General features: G+C 43.0%; 1 protein-coding gene across 6 annotated transcripts in view; it reads left to right on the forward strand.

Annotated features, from left to right (window-relative positions):
• The window catches only part of sox5 (SRY-box transcription factor 5), a 122,765-nt gene that overhangs the window by 59,492 nt on the left and 39,823 nt on the right, over positions 1 to 23,450 (forward strand). For all 6 annotated transcript variants that reach the window (XM_037695888.1, XM_037695889.1, XM_037695891.1 and 3 more), the window contains exons 5-7: positions 4,943 to 5,115; positions 10,137 to 10,205; positions 22,958 to 23,084. In XM_037695888.1, the coding sequence (XP_037551816.1) occupies positions 4,943 to 5,115; positions 10,137 to 10,205; positions 22,958 to 23,084 (369 nt within the window). The remainder of the gene's footprint in view (positions 1 to 4,942; positions 5,116 to 10,136; positions 10,206 to 22,957; positions 23,085 to 23,450) is intronic.

Raw genomic sequence — 23,450 nt, forward strand, 5'->3', positions numbered from 1 at the left:
TTCAGACAGCGCACGGTCCGTCTCTCTCCTCTCACACTTCCTGTTCCTGCTCTAAAACTGTAAAACTGTCGGTGCAAACAACACGGCTGTCTGTGTGTCCCCCAACCCCCTCTAAAACTGTTGGTTTAAACTGCGCGCTGCGCAACTTAGGACGTATCTCTGTCTGTCCCCTCCCCCCTCCCCGGACAAAAACAGAAGTCACGGACGAGATGAGCGCCCCGCCATGGCAAGTTATCTAGGAGAAACACTGAGAAGCATACCTAACTTTTGCCGTTACAACTTGTTGGACATGCACAGTGCAGAGTAGACTGATCAGGAGTGAGTTTTGGCTTTTGACTGTGCAAAACCAAACACAGATCGTTTTAACGGTGCTATAGTCGGACTAACAGTCCTTAAAACTCTCAAAGTCCTTAAAATTGTTTGGACTAAATGTTTTTAAGGAAACGGACTTGGCAACCTAACCAGAACACAATAAGGATCTGGCAAAGGAGTAAAGGAAAACCAAAGCTTATAAGTAGTGAGGGGAGGAACTGCAAATAGGCTGCAAGTCAACTGGATACAAACACAAAACAGGTGTGACGAATGGTGACCAAAATCTCAAAGGAATCGTACTCCAGCAAAATACAACAGGAAGTGTGAAATGTCTCCACTTCCCCGAGTTGAAAATCAGACCGCTTCTTCTCCGTTTGGTAAAAGGAGAACGGACGTCCTAATTTTAAAGCTGAAACAGGAAAACATAAACCCAGATGTGCAAAAGTCTTTCAGCATCAGCCTCGGAACGCTCAAAGGAAACGGACGAAGTTCGCAGCTCATGACGTGTCTGAGACGAGTGTTTTCGCTGAACGTTACTCAGCGTTTCATCAGCAGCTCTGTGTTTTAGTAACATGATGACTCACGAGTCTCCAAGATGGGTCGTTACCGCTCATCACCAAAACGAGCAACTGACATACAACCAGAAAGTTTTTTTAATTTATTTATTTTAAAGGGGGGGTCTTTACTTCCATACAGTTAAAATAGCAGTAACAACTTATTTTTACAGCTTTATATTAGGTAGCCAATAAATTCCTGCAATTATGTTGCCTAATTAAGTTGTTTACAGTAATTAAATTTAGGTAGTTATATATGAAGCAAGTTTTCTCTTTTTGTCTGTCATGCTTTCACCACTCCCCCTCTCCTTCCCTTTCCCTCCCACCCAAGAGGAGTTATCAGCACAGCCCGCGTCATTAATTAGCAGTGACAAGTATTACATTGTTAGAAATTTGTTAATTACCCCCGTTGTGAGAGAGAGTGTGTGTGTGGGGGGGGGTGTCTTGGTTCTTATTATCACAGGATGCAGTGATGTGCCTAAAGGAAGAATGTGTGTAAACCTATGTAGGAAACCAGTTATCGATCCACCTGCCTGCCTCGCAGCAGCTGAGGAAACAAGCCCGACCAGCTGATTTATGGTGGAACCCAAAAAAAAAAAAAGTTCTTAATAGAACTGGGGGGGGGGGGGGGGGGGGGGGTGTGAAGCAGGAGCACATACTTGTGTTTTGTCTTGTTTGCTGGTGAAAGGTGTGTTTTTTCATCTGGACACACGTGTGCCCCCATGTTGGAGCCTCCGTGATTATGTGCGAGGTTAAACCCCCCCACAACCAAAAGGCTCGGCTAAAAAGACTCCTTTGATCCATCATTTCACCTTTGCGCCCCCACCTCTTCCCCCTCCGTTGGCCTTCGTTTTGCCCTTTTCCTCCACACCCCTTCACCCCAACGTTTGAACAGCTAACGTTTTTAACACAAGGCTCTTTCTTGTCTGTCTCTCACACACACACACACTAACCCGTCTCTACAAAGGTGGGTCTGTGAGTTAGGACAGCGGCATGTTTATTTTTCCAGCGGCCAGCGCTCCCGACAGTTGCCTTTATTGTTCATTGTTGGCGGATGGATGGTGCAAGGGGGAGGAGGTGGAAGGAGGAGAAGGCGCGGGGGGTGCAGTGGGCAGTGGAGGTAGGACAAATGGACGGATCTCACCTTCGCGAGCAGACGAAAGGCGAGTCGGCAATCGCAGCTTTGTCTTTCACTTCACATCTTTTATTTTTTTTAAGTTAGTTTAGATTTCCTGTCGTCAAATGAGAACGGATGATCTTGATTTTGCTTTTGAGTTTGTATTTGTCCTGTTAGCAAAATATCTTATGAAACACTGGACAGATTTTATACAGTAGTCCCTCACTGTGCTGCAGGGGTTACGTTCCAGACACCCCCACGATAGATGAAAATCTGGAAAGTAGAGACGTTATATTTAGAATTTTTATATATATATATCGTAAGGCTTTATAAATCCTTCCTGCATTCTTGCATTGTTCTTAATGTTCTAAACTCTCTAAACGGACTAAAAGAGCACAGCGAAAGAGAGCAGACAGACTGATGCTACGGTTACTGAGCCAATCAAACTGGTCATCGGGAGCACCAGGATATTTCCTGGTGGCCTGGCCCGCTCGGTGATCGCCGAGGGGGACTAAAGGCTCGGTTCAGGTTGCGCTTGATTATTTTAAACAATTTGTGCCGCTCGTGCGGATCACTCCGGTATTAAACAGACCCCCCTCACCCCCTCCTTTCTCTTTCTGAGGCTGTCGACAGCCTCAGAAAGAGAAAGGCATCGTATGTCGTGTACAATCTTACATTGAAAACCCGCAAAAGTTGAACCGCAAAGTATCAAGGGACTTCTGTAAACTCTTCAAGTATTCACTAAATGCACAACAGTTTAAATTTTGGAGTCATTCCAATTCAAGATGGCTTCCACAGCAAAGCAACAATAACGATGGCTACAAGTTTGTCAATTTGACAGATACTGTGTTGAAGTTTGATGTGGTAGCAGCTGAGTCTTCCTCAACGGATACTCCGAGTGCTTAAGGCGATCACAGCCTTGTCGTTTGAATTTTGAACATGTTGAAACCTTTGTGTGAACGTCTTTCCAGATAAATAATAATTACCCCAAAACTGGTCCGTCTTCTGTAAAGCAGTGGTTCCCATCCATGGTCCTCGAGGAACACCATCCTTCATGTTTTAGTCGTTTCTCTTCTCCAACACGCCTGATTCAGTGGTTTAATTACTTCCTTACATTCGGCATAAGCCTGTTAATCACACTTTCATTCAAATTAGGTGAGTTGGAGTGGAGGAACAACTAAAACATGCAGGTGTTCCTCAGGGACCACTGTTGGGAACCACAGCAAAGTACTACAGTGGATAAAACATGCAGACATGGAGACAAGTCAAGCCAAAGCAGGTCAATGTGGACCAAAAAAAAAAGAAAAAAAAAAGAAGTGCACGTCCTAAAGCACGGTTTTCCAGTCTTAAACACAAAAACAGTTATTTTCCAAAATCACAGGGTGCATTATTGTTACCTGGACATCTCCCAGTTTAAAAAAGTCCGCTTAGCCGGTGGCTGATAAAGGATACGTAAACACATAATTTGGGGAAACTTAGCTTCTTTTTTTATTTTTGTTATGGGATCTTACGGGTTGAGATCTTCAGTTTTTGCTCCGAGCTCGGTGTCGGCACGATTCTGGTCACAAACGGAATTCAGCGACATCAACAGAAAAGCTGCAGAATGGCTTAAAATGTGCGCGCATCCAACCTGCAGCCCAGTGAGATTACACGTTTACTGATCTTGCAAATAATTTACAAGTTTTAAACAGGTCTTAGTTTAAAACTTTGGCATAAAAGGCAGCGGGCGGCACACATTCCTTCAAACCGTAAACTTTGTTCACTTCCTGCGGTGGTTTTACTTTCTTTTCTGCTGATCTTTTGTTCTTCCAACATCTTTTCTCTTTTTCTCATCTGGTTGGACTGAACAGGAATGTGGCCCTGTTAAAGGTAGCAGCTGAAGAACAATGAGGGATTGTGCTGTGCCACACGTGCACACACACATGCACACTCAACAAAGGCATGTAGGCAAACATCAGTACATATGACCAGACAAGAGCTCACACACTTGTGCTGATTGGGCCTCAGTGTGCCTCCCTATAACTACATCCTGTTGAATGATTTAGGCCGTGTGTGTGTGTGCGTGTGTGTAATGGAGCTGGTATGTCAGGATCTAAGAGGTCAAAGGTCAGGCCAAGCTAAATGTGAGAAGGAGGCTGGCTGACTGCAGAGTAAACACAGACCAGACACACTCTTTTGCTCATTCCCCCCGCTCCTTGCTTTTTTTTTTTTCCCCTCCTCCTCCGAAGCTCAATCACAGAAAAATACAGCTCGATAGCTACGGATCCGTCTCCAAATGTCCACACGACTCAGCACAAACCAAATACGCTCCACTTCCAGGTTTCTGAGAAAAATGTAAATTCCCAAACCTGGCCGAGGATGGGTTTTGTTTGCGAGACGTATGAATCTGGCGGAGATTTCACGTTTGCTTTTCTCCTGCTCCCCACCACATTTTGACTGTTTACAAATATTTCCTCAGACAGATTTGTTTTTTTTTTTATCCTCCTTTCAATAAGGCAGTAAAATCCGGCGACGGATGAGACTTGATTAATTGATGCTGGCCTTCTCTGCCCAGGGAGACCAGTCAACATCTGGTTGTAGAACCTCTGCAGCGCTCAAATGCACATTAACCAAGCGGATCTTGTGCCGCCCGGCCCCCTCCTGCTGCTCAAACCTTCCAACCAGTCGTATATTAAGTCACTGATGTCTTTAGTCGTTGCTCAGAGCTCGACCTCTGGCTTCACCCCCACAACCCTCCGTGACCTGCTGCATCACTCTTCTTTAAGAAAGCATCGCTTTGATTTAATTCAGATGCAACTAATGATCAACTGTGAGGTTCAATTTGTATTTTTCCTTTCAGCAAAGAAAAAAAAAATCATATTGGAACTACAGCCGAGTCTTGCACTCCTCTTCAAAGTGCCAACATTTCACCTTTGACCCGTCTCCCCCCCCTTCCTTTCTTTGTTCTGTTGCCCTTTAGGTACCCCAGACAGCCTGGCGGAGAAAGAGCGCCAGCTCATGGGCATGATTGGCCAGCTGAGCAGCCTGAGGGAGCAGCTCCTGGCGGCGCACGAGGAGCAGAAGAAGCTGGCCGCCTCACAGATGGAGAAGCAGAGGCAGCAGATGGAGCTGGCCAAGCAGCAGCAGGACCAGGTAGACGAGCACGCTGCATGAGAAGGGCCTCATTTGGAAGCGGGCCGTACTCTGGCGGTCCCGTGCTGCCAGAAAGTCCACCCTACCAAATCATCCGCTCCAATTTAGAGCAGAAAACCTTCACAGAGTTGGGTTCATAGCTTCAATGAGACACCTCAGCAGCTTAGTCTAAAAGCCAAACATGTTTTATGATGGATACTCTAATCTGCACTAATTGATTACAAATCAAAACTGAGCAAGTTGGAGCTCATGCAGACTCGAACGTGCAAACAGAAAATGAGATTTGAGCACATAAAAAACAAAAATGGACACCAGAAGTGCTGAGGAAGAGAAAAGAAAATAAGAATAATTATTTGCAGACATGTGGCGTGACTGCTGAAAGACATTGTTAAAGTTAAATAAATTTAACTGAATGCTTGAAGTTAAAACTAGCAGAACACAAGCTGTAATCTGCAGAATACTAACTAAACCGTTGCTTCAAGACTAAATGAACTAAACTGTAGCTAAAAGTTTAAATTTGTACAACAGTAGCTATAAACTAAAATTGGACAAACCATAGTTAATTAGAAAACTATATCCAAACCCTAAAATGATCAAAACAGTAGCTAGATGCTAAAACTGACAAAAAAAATTAGCTACAAATTTCCATATAGTAGCTAAACACTAAATGTAGCTAAACTGTAGCTACAACATAAAATTAGCAACACTAGCTAAAAATGACTTAAAATAAATTAAATGGTAGTTAGAAGATAAAATCAGCAAAAAAAAAAAAAAAAACATTAAGAGCAAAAAGTAAAATAGTTGCTAAGATATAATTAAAAAACCTGCAGATGTACAGTGCCTTGTGAAAGTATTCGGCCCCCTTGAACTTTTCAACCTTTTGCCACATTTCAGGCTTCAAACATAAAGATACAAAATTTTAATTTTTTGTGAAGAATCAACAAGTGGGACACAATCGTGAAGTGGAATGAAATTTATTGGATGTGTCAAACTTTTTTAACAAATAAAAAACTGAAAAGTGGGGCGTACAATATTATTCGGCCCCCTTGCATTAATACTTTGTAGCGCCGCCTTTTGCTGCAGTTCCAGCTGCAAGTCTCTTGGGGTTTGTCTCCATCAGTTTTGAACATGGACACACTGAAGTTCTGCCCATTCTTCTTTGCAAAACAGCTCGAGCTCAGTGAGGTTGGATGGAGAGCGTTTGTGAACAGCAGTCTTCAGTTCCTTCCACAGATTCTCGATTGGATTCAGGTCTGGACTTTGACTTGACCATTCCAACACCTGGATACGTTTATTTGTGAACCATTCCATTGTAGATGTTTCTTTATGTTTTGGATCATTGTCTTGTTGGAAGATAAATCTCCGTCCCAGTCTCAGGTCTGTTGCAGACTCAAACTGGTTTTCTTCCAGAATGATCCTGGGTGATCATGGGCCTCTTGGCTGCATCTCTGATCAGTCTTCTCCTTGTTCCAGATGAAAGTTTAGAGGGACGGCCGGGTCTTGGTAGATTTGCAGTGGTCTGATACTCCTTCCATTTCAATATAATTGCTTGCACAGTGCTCCTTGTGATGTTTAAAGCTTGGGAAATCTTTTTGTATCCAAATCCAGCTTTAAACTTCTCCACAACAGTACCTCGGACCTGCCTGGTGTGTTCCTTGGTCTTCATGATGCTCTCTGCACTTTGAACAGAATCCTGAGACTATCACAGAGCAGGTGCATTTATACAGAGACTTGATTACACACAGGTGGATTCTATTTATCATCATCAGTCATTTGGGACAACATTGGATCATTCATAGATCCTCACTGAACTTCTGGAGTGAGTTTGCTGCACTGAAAGTAAAGGGGCCCAATAATATTGCACGCCCCACTTTTCAGTTTTTTATTTGTTAAAAAAGTTTGACACATCCAATAAATTTCTTTCCACTTCACGATTGTGTCCCACTTGTTGTTGATTCTTCACAAAAAATTAAAATTTTATATCTTTATGTTTGAAGCCTGAAATGTGGCAAAAGGTTCAAGGGACTGAATACTTTCTCAAGGCACTGTATGCTAAAACTAGCAAAATGTTGCTAAATGGAGCACAAGATGAGAAAAATAGGGTAAGAATACTGTAGTAGAATTTAGAGCTTAATGGTTAATAATGGTTTTGAATGAAATTAAGACATTTAATGTGTTTATGAGTATGTATATATTTTATTAATTAAAATAAAAACTAAAGAAATTGCATTTCCTGTGAAAATGAGTGTGAATGCTTATTGCACAAGAACTTGCTGAAAAACAGCTGAAATTAGCTAAAATGGAAGAAGTATAACAGCAGAAGAAAACACATTTGCTGAATTAGGTTTAAATAGCAAAACAATGAGCAGAAAAATCTGGAAATAAGCTTAAAAAAAGTTGAAATTAGTTAAAAAAAATTACCGAAAAGTAGCTGAAAAGTCACAAAGAAGCTTAAACTACTAGAAGGAGCTGAAAAAAAATGTCCAAAAATGTGGAATTAGTTGAAAAAGCTAAATTTAGCATATAACAGCTAAATTGTAGCTGAAAGCAGAAAAAGCTGAAACTATTTGAAATAAGCTAAAAGGGGCTGAAATTAGGCGAAATAAGTTAATTAGGCTAAAAGTAACAGAAATTACCACAAAAAACTTGAATTTGAAAACAGCTGAATTTAGCGATAAATGACAAAAAAACTTAGATTAAAGGGTAGAACAAGCGTAAATCAGTAGAAGTAGAGAGAACATAAATTTGCCTAACTAGGCTAAAATAAGCTAAAATTAGCATTAAAAAAAAAACCTATATATCTGATCAAACTAAATCTCCTTTTTAATATGAATTGTTAAATTTGACTAAAACATGCTGAAGTACTTAAATCGCACAAACATTTGAACAGACTAAACAGGAAAAGCAAAGTGTGCATCAGTCAGATGATCCTCCGTACCTGAACATTTTGTCTGAATGTTGCACGGGATCATGGGAAATCATCCTGATTTATACGTTTGTGAGAAAAGCTGGCTTCAAACATGAACAAATATCCCAGAACTTTTTCTGCTTCCTGCACCTAAATTCACTTTTTAAGGAGCATTCGTGCAGCGAGTTGTAAACTGGAATCAGCTGAGGGCTTGCACACACACACTTTAACGTCCCAGGCAAGAGTCTGGCAGGTATTTGCATCGTCAAGGTGTTTTCCTTCTGCAGAGCTTTGGTTTACAGACGCCCTGAGAAAGAGCTGTAAGGACAAATCATCTGTGACAAACAACGCACTGCAGAGCTGCAGGCACAGAACGAGAATACATGTGGATACTTACTTTATGCAGCTCCGTGTTACTTTAAATGAGCTTTTCTTCTCAGAGGTACAATGCATTTTTCAGGATGGTTGATGCCTTAAACATACCTCAAAGTAGAAAAAACATCACTTTCTGTGAAGATGCACGGTGAATTCTGAGCGCTGGAATTTACTGAAAGCGTGTTGGTAAAGTTCAAATTAGAACAAGCTGCTAGCTAAAATATAAAAAAGGAGCAAAAAAATGGTAAAGGGAGTAAAACTAAAAGTTAAAATAAGCATAATGCTAACAATAATGCTAACCAAAAGCAGCAAAACACCAGCTACAAGTGGCAGAATGCTACTTAAAAAATATCAAAGGGATAGACGGGAGTTAAAAATAAAAAGGATGGTTAAAAAATAAAGGAGCAACAAGGTAGCTAAAAGGAGCAATAGGCTAGCTAGAATATAAAAGTAGCAAACACAGCTAAAAGGCTAACAAAAAGCTTTCTTGAAGATAAGAGTAGCAAAAATGAAGATACAATCATACATTAAAATAGCTAAAAGGCAAGTGTAACAAAAGGCTGGCTAAAGACGATAAGTGGCTAAAGCATACCGTACTTTTTGTTGTACAAGTCACAGTTTTTAGCATACATTAGCATGCCTGCGACTTGTATAGCAAAGCGACATTTATTTTTTCCCATATTTATAAACCAAGTTTTGGCTGAGATCTGTTGATTTCATTCATTCTGACATGGAAAATAGTGAACACTACCATTTTCAGCCACTAGAGGGCCGCTACTCTTATGGCAAGCCAAGTGTCTCATTAATAGGTAGAAGTGGCTATTAATGAGACACTTTGTTTGCCATACTAAGCCACCTTTGTCTCGCTCCAGAACTCCTGGAGCAAACGTCAAATCAGCGGCGAAATGCAACTGATTTGACCGTCCAAGTGCATTAATTAAGGAAAAGTTAGACTGAGACACACCTTTACTATAATTTTGAGCAAACAATTGTTTTTAAGTGTTAATATTGTTAAATTTTTGTTAAACTTCTCCTGCGCACGCTCCAGCAGCCGCCATTTGGCGCATAATAGATGTGACTTATATGGCGAAGCGACATATTTCTGTTTTTACCACCTTATCAGAAATATTTGAATTGATGCGACTAGTACGGTAGATTAAAGTACCTGAACGTTAGCTAAAAGTAGTAAAAGGCTTGAAGATAATAGGTTAGCATAAAAAACTAGCATAAGAAAAGGTATGCTCAGACACATTTGAACGAAGCAGTTCTTTGATCTTGATGGATTTATATAGGGAGTATAATATATCAGCCATATGTTACAAAATAAACCTGCATTCTCTTTGTTTTGGAACAAGCTGAACACTTTGCTAAATAAATGACTAAAAAAGCACAACACACACACAGTGTGAGTGATGAGTCAACATTCACACTTATAAAAACTATCAAAGATGATCACAATCTTCAAACAAACAAAGTAAAAGACCTGTCCCTGCGCAGGTAAACATCCAGAATAACTCTTTCATACGTGCAGCAACGTCAGCATGTCAGGGAGCGTGTCTGCGCTTTTCTGCTGACTCCAGATGAGACGAGCTCTTTAATATTTCATAGAAGGCCATCGACCTACTGTCGCACAGCCGGGGCCTCAGAGACCAGCCCGTGTGTGGCGTCCCCCTGCAGCACACACGCACACACCTGCCCTACGTGCGCTCGTAACACGCGCTGTGTGTTCTGTTCGCAGATTGCCCGGCAACAGCAGCAGCTTCTGCAGCAGCAACACAAAATCAACCTCCTGCAGCAACAAATCCAGGTGAGGCCTGCTCGCGTCTCCGTGTGCGTGCGCACGTTTGTGCGATTGCACGCTCTCTTGTGCATCCGTGTGGCCCACAAAGGCAGTTTTGTGATTGCGATTGTAGCCGATCTCTCGGTCATCAGCGTTTACGGCCTGAATCGGCTTCTGATGGAAGCTCCTCCTCCAACACGCGTGCACAAAGCGTGAGCTCGCCATGAGCTGGCGCCTTGTTGAATCACGAGTCATGCTTTGGAAAGTAGAACAATTTGTTGTTAAAAGTTCTGGCTTTCTAACTTCTCGTCCTTGTGCGTTTGTTTGTTCAACCACAGTACTGGTCACATCAGCTGTAGATGTTTATGACTCATTTTATCTGAACAACCAGCTGAGGTACAACCATGTTTTTTTGGTCGTTTGTCGTCTCGGGTCATTTGGGTGTGGTAGTCATCTTGAAATCAGTTGACTCCAAAAGTTAATCAGCTGTAGAGGAACGTACAATTAAAACAAATGCTGGCTGGTTCATGGGATTAGTCTCAAAACAAACTCTGGACACTCGTGTTAAGGCGTTGGAGACATTTGTGATTTTGGTCCATATTGAAACAACAGAACCACAAATTTGCTGCCGACTTTCCAGCTGCACCTCCACGATGCGAGTCTTCTGTTCCATCGCGTCCCGAAGGCGCTCCGTTAGATTGAGATCTGGTGGCTGGGCTGAATCAACAAAGAATAATCCGAATGGGGCGTTTACACGGCGCATTTTAATCCCGAATGGCCGTTTAATCCGATTACTCATGTCCATGTAAACAAAGCTACTGTCCCACGAAACTGACAGGAGTGGCACCAGGTGTGGTCTCCAGCTGTAGCCCATCAGCTTTAACGTTGGACTCTGCACACCTCGGTTGAAACGAGTGATCATCTGAGCCACTGTTTCCTTTCCATCGACTTGAACCTGCCTGCCAGTTTTCTTCCATCAACACGGCGGCAAGGCTAACCTTCTCCGCACTGGATATTTTCTTCTTCAGACCAGTCTGTCAACCCAAGAGATGATTGTGCAAGTAGATCATCAGTTTCTGAAATAACCGTGCTACGTTCAAACACATAAATCCCCTTCTTCCCCGTTTGAATGGCTGTTTTGAACTCTAGTAAGTTGTTTTCACCACGTCTGGATGCCTGAAAGCACCGAGTTGCTTCCATGGGATTAACTGTTCGTAAGCCAGCAGTTGAACAGGCGGACCTAATGAAGTGGTCAGTGCGTGAATACAAACAGGAAAAAACGTTCAACCATTGGTTGGGTTTTACTTTTCAGTGTCAGGTGGAATAAAAGTATTGGATTTTTGGCTGATATCAGTTATGTTAAAACTTATTTGGCCAATAATCAATACCAATATTTTTTTCCCCTTAGACCTACTTACAGAGACTGCATAGCTTTCTCAAACTACGCTACTACTGATAAGCTACGCTACAGCATCTTTTGTCTCTGCGAGTTATTTTGATGGAATGGCCGATGTCCAATATTTAACTTTATCACCAATATCATCCGATACTGATGCCGTGCCGATAATATCATGCGTCCCTAAATAAAAGCACGAAGGAGCTAAACAATGCATGCACGTCTGCTTCAGTTCTATAAAACATGACGAAAGTTGTGGCATTTCTCATGTTTTTTTTTTGGTTTTTTTGTGCTTTTAAATAGGACTTCTTTTTTTTTATTACTGTCCTGAAACATCCAGGTGGAACTCAACCATCAGAAATTTAGTTATTGTGCAACATTTACTGAACAAATCTCATCCTAAGGGTTATAAAGATGACCTTGGACAAAAATAAATAAATAAAAATCAACAGAACGTTACTTAATTGACTCTCTTTGAATGAGAATCTTTGTCTCCAGCTAGAGAAGATGGGTGTCTGTGTTTGTACCTCTTAAAAATAGAAGCATTATACTTTTGGGTGCTACACTGGAGCCTCTATTTTGGTCCAGGTGGCTTGGAACGAAGAGCCCGGGCCTTTTGTAAAGGCAGATGACACTGAATTTTAAGCTGAGAAAGCTGAGCTTTGTACCACAAAGAGACACCCTGTCCAAGAAAGAGAACGCACCCACATACCCCCCACCCCGCCCCCAAGAGTTTAGCCATCCACAGTCTGCGTGATAAGAGACCTTGTGATAGCGTGTGTGTTGGACGTTTGTCTGTGTCTTCATGATTTTGTGTAAAGTGGTTTATTTTCTTTGTGAGAGTTAAAGTCTCCATTGTTCACGTTTTGTCTCTTCTAACAAAAAAAAAAAAAAAAAAAAAGCACATTTGTGTCTTGGGGTGTTCTCTGTGCCTTCTTCTTCATGCTTTCATTTCTTCACGTGTGTGTATGCGTGTGTGTTTGCCACAGCTGTGTGTGTTAAGCTATAAACACGTCCGCTCATGATTCACTCCCTCACGACCCCGCCGAGACAAAGCTCTCTTTTCCCATGACTTTGCAACCTTTTCCCAAACAAGCGTCTCTCCATTGAACGGGCCCAACAATAGTTTCTCACAAGCCGGGGCAGCTGTAGGCAGCCTCGTTAAGGGAGGGACGCAATCAAGACTCGTCACAAAAAAAAAAACACGTACACAGACGTGGATAAGTGTTAGTATGAATAGGTCAGAAGACTCCAGTTTTGTTTCAACATTTTTGGGACTCACCCATTTTGGCAAAATCCTGTTTTATTGCCAGTAGTGGACCCTCTTCCATGAAGCCCATAATGGTTTTAAATGGTTTTGCGAGTTCAGAAATTGGCGTACCTTGAACCTGTTGTCCAGGTTGAATGGTCTAGAAGAGATTCCTTGATTATTTTTCCATCATTCACACTATCCACACGATCAACCTGGTGTCGCAATTCCTATTGCGTCCATGTCACGAGAGGCTGTCTACAGCCAAATGAAATTTGTATTTCTAATTAATATCGTCAGAGGGACATGACGCTGGTCAGATACCCTTTAACTTCAACTTCCTGATCTTCCTGAGCTCCTCGGACAGCTCTCGCCTTTGCTTTCTCTGCTCCATGGTCAGTGTTCACACAACCATACCAATGGCATGGAAAGGTTGAAGGCCCTGGTGGCTCTAATTAAGATCAAACAGTTTGAAATGTGAAGATTAACCAATGTATGGACATTAGAACCTCATCAGCAGAACCCACGTCCAATGCAGTCTTAGGAATGTGTCAGTTTATTAAATCCGTGTAGCGATAGAGTCCAATACTGTCAGTTAAATTTCAGTAGGCAGGTTGTTTCTACGTACATACAGGTACACTTGATGAAAAATGACAAACAAGTTGTTTATTCGTTTGTTTTTTTAGAATGAATTAATTTCTTAGAGTGGACAGCTCTTCTTCTCCCTGCACTTCCTGTTGTTTAGTAGCATTGTTTTCTCTACAGCGACACCTACAGTTCAAGAGTTCAACTGCAACAACGTCAGTGTAAACATCAACAAACGCGCTGAAAATGTGCTTGAAGCTGTGCGAATCAGCCGATACTCCAGACCAGAGACGCACAACTTCAGCACTTTGTTCACTTTCCATCGCATAAGGAAAGCAGGCAGATCTAACGACTTCTCAGATAAAATAAAGCGTCGATTCAATAAAGCAACAAACAGTTTAGTCTGTGTGTCACACACAGCAGAGTAGGTGGACAGACATACAAATATGTGCCGTAGCTCGCTGGCATATCACAAAAAGCGCTGCGCACTCGCCTGATGATCAAACACACACTCATCTTCAAAGACTTGGTTGAGAAATACGCTGCTTAATCATTCATGAAGAGATTGTCCGCACAATCCCACAATACAATGGCCTGCCAGAGCGAGGGCACCAGGTTCAGTGTGTTGGGGTGTGTGTGTGTTTTGTGTCAGTACGATAAGCCCCTTGTGATTGCGTTTCCCCCTAACGAGGCTGAGTTCAGCTGTCCCTCATGTGTGTGTGTGTGTGTGTGTGTGTGTGTGTGTGTGTGTGTGTGTGTGTGTGTGTGTGTGTGTGTGTGTGTGTGTCGTCCTTGGCTTTGTTAGGCTCAACCCCCCAAAGGCCGCTGAAGAATGCTTTCAACCGTCCACTTGGAAGAGGTGATGAAATGAAATGAATTACAAAGCTCATGAAAAAGGGAGGAGAGTGACACACATCCGTCATGAAAGGAGGACAAATTATTTATTGTCCTCATCTTTGAGTTTTCAGTTTTGTTTTTTTTATCCACCCTGAAACTCAAATCAAGCTAGAAGCGTTCGCTCGCTATTTAGGCCAAAGACACTCGCTAAATAATGTTCGCTCAAAGAGACGGGCATGGGAGCAGCACGGGCTAATAATGGATGAGTGACGGACTCCCGTTGGGGTTCAAAGGTCAAAGGTCGACTTCGGATGAGGTTGTTTCAGGCTTTGAACCAACACACGTTGACATCACCCCACAGCGAATAGTTTCTCCTGAAGCTCTGAACGGATTTTATTTAAACTTTCAGGATCATCAACGTCATTTTATTGTGTTAACTTTTAGAGTCAACCTGATTCAAGATGGCCGCCACAGCCACACGCACTTAAAAACATAAAACGTGCATCATGAGATCAGTTCAACAGTTACGCTGAAATGTTGTGTGGTTGTAGCTGAGACTGATCCAACATATTCGGAATATTAAGATTGCGCAAGAAGGTTGTTTACAGTTTTGCCATGACCTATTTGGAATTGTTTGTCAGTAAAATATCTCACGAACCTCTGGACGGATTCTTATGAAACCTTCAGAAACTAATCTCCGAATGTGCACACAGCTCAGAGGTTTGGTGTGGTAGTAGCTGAGAGTCAACACTGAGCAAACGGCTTCATGTCTTCCTTTAAGTAACACTAGGCGTTTAACTTTACTTTTACTTTAGTGTCTAAACGTTCCCGATTATCTTTATTCTCAAAAACAAAAAACGTTAAATGCGTTTATTATTTTCAAGGGCCAAAAATCTTCTGTTTTCCTCTTTTGGCTGCTCCTTCAGGGGTCGCCACAGCGAACCAACTCGCACAAAGAGGCGTTTTTACGCCGGATGTCCTTAACGCAACCACAGACCACCGAGCTACCACAGCCCTCTGTGTGGAGCAGGGGGCTGCCATCTAGGGCGCCCCAGGGAGCAGACGGAGGGGGTTAAGGGCCCAGAGTGGGGCAGATGAGGGTGGAGGCAGGTGTGGTTGTTTCGCCTTTTCCATCCATTTTTTTTTTTATGACGTCGGTCCGGGAGTCGAACTGGCGACCTTCCGATCACAGATCTTCTCTAACCTTCGCATCACCACTCTCCCTTTAAGGGCCAAAAGTATAGTTAACAAAATTTTGCACAAACTCTAAATGTAAAACAATCTCAATAATTCATATAGAGGGGCAGTTAAACCCCCACCCCACCACCACCACCACACAGGGACAAACCCCCTGCTAGGGGCCTTCTTGTTAAGCTCACAGAGGTGAGCCCATTTTCTTCAGCCTGCCTTTTCTTTTCGTCTCGTTCTAATTAAACGTCTCGTCTACGAGCCCCCACCCCCTCCCCCAGTGCTGCCGGGGACGACCGTAGCAGCCGCGCAGGGGAGCGCGTCAGGGATGAAAGCAGCTCACCTGCCGAGCGGCTCGGGGCTTACCTTGAGAGCGAGCGTGCACGTCGAGAGCAGCACAATGTATACTGAAACAGAGGGATGAGCGCGTCCGGCCTAATGAATCTAAACTTGCTGAACCAAGACACTCGGCGTGTCGTGCACCAGCGTCGTCTTTCATCTCATCGACAGGCGACGCTTCTTCAGATCAGACCCAACGAAACCAACAGAATTAGAAAAATATAGACAAAAGTAGGTTCTTTAGCTGGTTTAAGAACAAAACCCCGTGAACAGCAGCCAACAAGCTTCCTGTGAAAGACACCTTCAAACAGACTATCCTGTGTGTTAGCAGAATATCTCAAACCACTGGACAGGTTTTCATAAAACCTTCAAATGTGTAGCTTTCAAAACGACAAAGCAAATCTTATTCAACACACAAATGGCTCCAACGTGATCATTTCACAGGTACCGAGCTAAAGTTTGGTGTGGTAGTAGCTGAGAGTTATTGTCAGCACAGAGTGTGAAGTTCTGCGATGCTGCACGTGATTGTGCAGAACGTTATTTTCCAGGTTGACCTAAACGACTTGGTCTAAAACTTTAAAGCTTCTACAGATTTAAAGGTGACGGGTGATTCATCAGCTGTTCAGGAGGGCTCTGCTTACCACAAGATTTAAGAAATAAAATAAAATAAAACTTTGTTACGTTGAATTGATGATACATGTTATTTATAAAAAAAATAAATGAAGGAAACTTATCAAATACAACGGCTCACTGGGGCCTTCTGCAGAAAAACACCGGTAATTGAGAACGTTTTTTTTTCTTCTAGTTTTAAGATTAAGGTTCGGTGGCGCAGAGATTAGAGAAGGTGGGCATGTGATGGGAAGGTCGCGAGTTCAACTCCCCGGACCGACATCAAAATGTGGGTGGGAAAGGTGAAGCACCCACACTTGGCTCTACCTTCATTTCCCCCACTCTGGGCCCTTGAGCAAGGCCTTTCACCCCCACCAGCTGCTCCTGGGAGCACTAGATGGCAGCTCTGCTCCACACAGAGGCTGTGGTAGCTCGGTGGTTTGTGGTTGCGTCAGGAAGGGCATCCGGCGTAGAAACAATTGCCAAGTCTCTGTGCCAGTTAGTTCGCTGTGAAGGGAGCAGCCGAAAGAAGAAGAAGAAGAAAAACTAGATTTCAGATTAAAGTAAAATGCAGACTTGAGGCTGCGGGTGATACGGACTTATTTTTTGAAGTAAAACTGTCAAACCGAGAACAAACAACTCTTTTTCCTCCTCCAACGCAGCAGCACCTCTGGATCCTTTGCATAGCTGCACCTCGCCCAACTGCCTGTGTAATTGTTTAATCACCTCCATTACAGCTCCGGTAATTTCCGTTCACTCTGTATGTGCCCGTGTGCTCACACACAGTCAGAAACCTGGATCACAACCACACGCCGCCTGTCCCACTGAGACTCACCCACCCCCTCACACGCTCCGACCAATCGCAGCCCCATTTCCACCTGCACCGACCCCCTTTATACTCGCGGCACAGCGACCTGAACTATACAGCCTATAATGGATTAATATTAAAAACAGCCACTACTTCTCTTCTTCTACCTCTGCCGTAATTAATTATTGGTTCCATTGCGCGCGTGTCACCTCTTCAGCTATAGGTCATCCAGGTCTTGCATTAATTGCCACAACATATGGTTGCCAACAGATTTTAGCTGTGGGACTCGCACTTTAGCGGGGGCTATTTTCTCGCGCGCTCCAACGCGAGCCATATTGCACGGCGCTGGCAGCTATTGTTCGGCGCATTAACTTCATAGCGCTAATTACTCCCCAATAATAACTTTACCTTGGAGTTTTTTTAGCGTGCCGCGTGCCAACCAACCTGTTTCGCAGCCCATATGTTAATTAGCGGCCACATCTTCATTATGCCGCAGCGGCGCTTTAAGTTCAAGCTGTGCCGCCTGGCGCGTGGTGAACGCAGCCTCGACTCGTTGCCAATTATCCAAGTCTTTTGCTCCCGTCTCTCTGCGTCTTCCTCCCTTGTTCATTCTGTTGTATCTGTTTGTTTTTTATTTCCAGGAAGTTGTCGCGACAGGGTCAGTTTCTCCTCTTGCCCTCCTAAAAGTTCTTACGTCTCGTTCCTCGTATGGATGTGATATTTTCCTTTGTTTCTCGTTTGGTTATCGCTGATTAGAGGAACGTTTCAGATCGTCTCCAAGCTCGTTTGCTTCAGGTTTCTCTCTCAGCTGAGGAGTTGTGAGGGTGTGCAGATTAAAAAGCAAGTCAGCAGACTAGAGCAGTGCAATATTTTTTTCTGTGAGTTTTGTATGTTTTCGTGTTCGCTTTGGGCCTGATGAGAAAGAAAAGCTGAGAAGTGCGTTATTCACCAACGTCTCTGCTGTTTCAGAACTCCCTCTTCTTTTATGTGGAGATTGGATGACTGATCCGGTCTTTGTCTCTGATTCAGCGGAGAACTCTTCTCGTTTCAAAGTTTACATCAAGATCATAAAGCCGGCGTTAAACTCTCACGTTTTACTTTAAGGTTACTCAGTGTTCACCACAGACGCAGATACGTGTTTGTACTCTTAAAGCTCGTTGAAACAATCCTTCATTTCATTAAAGATTCAGTTACAACCAATAGTTTAATCTATATTTGCACGTCTTTAGTATGTGACTGAGTAAAACAAAAACTTTATTTTTTTGCAAAGTTATACTAAATAGAAGACAGATGCGTTGTTGTGCTTAGACTATTAATCTTTGCGTTAGTCGTGTTTTAAACAGTGTTTGACCTTAATCTTAACTTAGCAACCATTCAGCCCATTTTAAAATGCCAGCCTCCCAGAGCGTGGACGCAAGAGGACAATGCGACCCCAGGTTGATCAGGCAGTGTGTGGATGTTGGAAAAAGAACGCAGACTAGCGAACATTGTTCCAGCTGCCGGTCGTGAGAGTTAAAGTAAAACTAGAAAGTTCCTGGATAAACTTTGACGGGGACTGCCACGCTGCTGCCAATTTAAAGTTTTGATTTGACAGTTGGCGTTTGCTCTCAGCTACCACTGTATTAAATTTATGCTCAATATGGTAAAAAAATAAAAAAAATAATGAGCTATATTCAATTTTGTGTTTGCGGAGGTAGCTGTGGCAGCCATTTTGAATCCAAATGGCTCCAAATCATCAGTTCTAGATAGACTTCTTTTTGAGTTTCAAACAAATCCAGTGACTTTCTAAGTTTTCTTCAGGTAGCTCTACACGAAGTCATGTGACCTCACAGTTGCAGAGTGTGAGGTGTTCCGTCAGGCGTTCTGCATGGGAAAAATGGCGTCTTCGTTTGCAAATTATGTCACCATGGTAACTCGAAATGTCCAAAAAAGTAATAGGCGCCGAACTGGTCGTTTTGATACATTTGTTGGGGTACACGTTGCGGTTCGGGGCGTATTAAAGTTTACGTAAGAGTTAGATGTAAAGTTAAGAAACCGTAAGTCAGGTGGATAATAATCGGTGCTGCCTTACACTTGGCAGTTCCCAATTAAGTCATTATTATATTGCTTGAACCTTAAATAGCCTTATAAATCTTTAACAGTGTAGAAAAGTGTTTCTGGTGCAGTTTAAATTTAGTCAAAACAAGAAAAAAGTCGACTTTAATTAAAGTATATGCGACATTAAAACTTCCACATAAGTGGTTTTTATCTTATTGTCGTGTAGTAAAGGTGTATGCACATACTGATGCACCAAATACCTTCTATCGCCTTGCTTTGTTTAGAGCTGCCAACTTTTTTTATTTTTCCTCCGTTAGGACAGGACACATCTCTGATCTTGCTGGGAGTACTGGCACTTTCAACTTAAATCACGTCCAACAGTAGAAACCCAGAGACGCCACCTTAAACTCATCCTGAGAACATATAAATACTTTAAGAACAGCACGTGGAGTGAAGTGATCTTCTATAAACCATCTTCATGTTTGTTGCGTGTCTTTTGCTTGCTTCGTTTCTGCAGCCTGATCTTCCTCTTCATTATGAAGACTTGCACGAGTTATGCAACAGTTCTGTAGGCTGATTAATGTCTGCCTATTGTGTGCAGGCTTTTTATTATGAGATCAAAAGGGGAGAAGCTTTGAAGGGTTTTCTATGATGATTTTATTTGCAAAAGGAAGAGAAGCCTCGTGCGCACGCTGGTGTCATACAGCATGGACGTATTTTATCAAACTCCTCTTCCTCCTCCCTTTGGAACATTACAGTTTTACTCGCCAGCTCCACTCCAGCATATGTCCAATTAGGCCTGAAAGGCAAAGCAGAACTGTTCTGTCTGTGATTCGTCCCCGCGGGGGTCCTGTCCGAGCGTCGCGCTGGAACGCCTCCCCCCCTTCTGATCATGGCAGAACGGCGGTTTGTGGCTAACCAAAAAATGGTGGAGTAATTATTGTTTTCGGTAAAAAGGAGGAAAGGGAGGAGGGGAAGAAGTCGCTTGAAGAGAGTGCTATTCCCCTGCTCTGTGATAGTTTGATTACAGTGCTGCTGGCGTGCCAACACGTGGGGGCAGGAGGAGGAGGCACGCCGGTACTTAGAGCGCGCTGTAACAGCCCTGTTAGCGCTGAGAGACAGTCTCAAACACTAACCACTTCAAGTGCCGAGATATTACCTGATTGTATCGCGGCGCCACCATCCTTTATGATTGTACGGCCATTTCCATCATTCCGGATCAATTTTCCCACATCACACGGCTTTTACCTGCCCATTATTCTATTCAGCCATTACCTCTCCGGCCTCCTGGCAAAATAAAGCGACAGCAGGCGAAGGAGAGAGAGAGACGAGTCGCAACGAGGGAACAAAGTGCTTCACAGCCTGAAATTTAAAACAGGGCGCTTCACCAGTTTTTACAAGTTTTGTTTGTTTTGTGGAGAAGCAAACAGGTGCCACGGAGAGCCTGAATAAAACGAAAAACAAATGTAACATGTCGGATGAAACGAAGAACCTGCAGCTTTTCCCTTTTATTTAAGGACGGCGTGGGCGAGCATTGTTGCGCCGTTGCCATCGGAAAGGATTCAAAAGAGAAAACCGTCTGCAAAGCAACGCTTTGTGCGTTCGGATGAAACGACGCACTCGAAGGCCTTCGGAGTGGAAACGAGACGTGAAGGAATCCGTCTCACTGCGACCCGTTTGAAGAGAAATATTCATCAAGTTCACCGCTCAGATTTGGTGTGGTAGCTGAGACTGACCCCCAGTTTATAATCTGACTGCTGGATGATTGCACACAATCTGTCCGCACATTTTGTTAGCAAAATACTTCATGAACCACCTGACTGACTCAACAGTTGTAAATATCTGGTTGACGTTTAAAACTGATGAACTTTTAGGATCAATTCAATCCAAGATGGCTGCCACATAAATGGCTTTAATTTAGACAAATTTAAATAAATTTAGCTCAAAGTTGGTGGTGGTGGTAGCTGAGCATCGTCCTCAACACACCGATGTAGGGATGCACGATATTGGATTTTTGGCCGATATCTTAAAGCTTATTTGTCCAATAACCAATACCAATATTTTGTCTTCCCCCCCCCCCCCCCCCAGACCTACTTACAGAGACTACACAGCTTTCTCTGCTGCAGAATTAATATACAACATTATTCTGCACGGTCTTTGTCAATTTGGCCTGCTACCAAATGCAGATGCCAAAAAGTGGGGTGTACATTATTAAATATATAATGACATGTTTTAAAAAAGGTCTTAAAACCGTTTTTACCCAGTTTTTTAATTGATTGCAATGTACTTGTGTTTGTTTTATTCACCCAAAGTTCTTATTCAAGTATTTTATCTGCATTTTAAGTTTTTGATGTGATCATTCTGACACGTTATCCTCCTGGTCATTCCTTCTCTCGGTTCCTTTTTGTCCTCATGTTATCTGATGTTCACTCGTAGCACTTTGAGATTCATTGTGAATGTAAAGTGCATTATAAATAAAAATTATTATTATTATAAATATATAAAACAATCTTTTATATCAATTTTTATATCAATATTGTTGAGTTATTTTGATGATCCGATATTTAACTTCATTACCAATATCGATAATATCGTGCATCTCGATACCGATTGCAACATTTTTTTTTAACCTAACTGTTTAACGTAAACCTGTTAGCAAAATCTCATGCACCACTGCACGGATTTCAGTGACACTCAAACCATTAGGAAGACATCAACTGATGAACTTTAAAATTAGCTCACATTTAAGATAAACAGAAAACATGGCTGTTGTGGTAGTAGCTGAGAGTTGCCCTCAGCTCACACTCTGAGCTCTCACAGATTAAAAGTTTGACCAAAGCTCAATACATTTCTCAACTTAAGGTGGTTTTACTTTAAGACCTCTGGTATGAACGGCGGCGGGTGACGTGCACTCCTTCAGGCTCTCAGAAGTATTCAGCTCCTTCCTCCTCCCTTCCTCTCCTCTTCCTCCCTGTCAGTCAGTCCATCACATGCAAGTCTTTGTGTTGTTTTTGGCAGATCGCTGTTTAGTGCAACCATCTGTCTCCTACTTCTCCGTCTCTTTTCTCTCTCACTCTCCTGCCAAAGTCACCCCCCACCCCCCATCTTCCTTTAAAATCCTGGAAACCTTATGAAGTTGCATGGCTCTCTGCCGACAGGCGCGTGGAGTGTGCGTGTTAGTGTTTCGGTGTGGGGAGACCGGAGAAGACATTATCCTCAAGTGAAAGTGAAAGGCCAGCTGCTGGTACAGTTTACTGAACCGTCCTTGTGGCTCGTTTCGTTCTGGGTTGAAGATCCAAACAACAAGTGTTTGGTACTTTTGTGGCTTTTTGAAGGTCGACATCTGGATTCAAAGGCTCGTCAGGAGGTGTGTGTTCAAGTCATGTCAGACACAGCTCACTGTTAGCAAAACATCTCATGAGCCACTGGATTAGCTGCCACAGCTGGTTTTAATCAGTCAACAGAGTTACGTCTTTAATTGAGGGTTAGATAGAGCTACGGTTTGTTGTGGTAGTAGCTGAGAGTAGTTCACAGCACATGCAGTGATATCACAATATTTTAAGGTCTCAGGTGAAGATATTCCTTCAAATAATGCTACGTTTTTATTTTTATTTTATTTTTTGTGCACATAAATAAAAGACGCCAAATTAGGATGTGCTGATGTTTTTATTTTTCTTCTTCCCACCTGTACACCCCTCCTCCTCCTCCTCCTCCTCTCCCACCTTCATCAGCAGGTCCAGGGCCAGCTCCCTCCGCTGATGATTCCCGTCTTTCCTCCCGACCAGCGGACTCTGGCGGCGGCTGCAGCCCAGCAGGGCTTCCTGATGCCCCCTGGCTTCAACTACAAGCCTGGCTGCAGTAAGTACCACACGCAGCAGCAGCAACGGTGGAGGCTGACCCGTCTCCCACATCAAGAGTCTAAAGGCGAGCCCCCAGCGTCCCCCTCTTAATAGAAAAACCAGTCCAAATGCAGTCTTCCTGTTTACACTCAGCATCTCTCCTCCTTTTGGCTCCTTCCTTTTGTCTGGTCTATTTTTTGACGTAAAAAAAAAGCAATAAAATGAAGGCGTTCTGCCGGACTTTTTTTATTTTATTATTTGGCCATCACGCTCCGGCTGTGTGGCAATGTGTTGTTTACCATGATGGAGAGAGAGAGACGGAGAGGAAGGAGGAGGCTGGTGCTTGCCAGGGGATGCTGGGAATAAATGCACAGCAGGGGGGCTA

This window comes from Nematolebias whitei, chromosome 22 (genome assembly GCF_014905685.2).
Source record: "Nematolebias whitei isolate Nwh7 chromosome 22, NemWhi1, whole genome shotgun sequence".
Classification (NCBI taxonomy): Eukaryota; Metazoa; Chordata; class Actinopteri; order Cyprinodontiformes; family Rivulidae; genus Nematolebias; species Nematolebias whitei.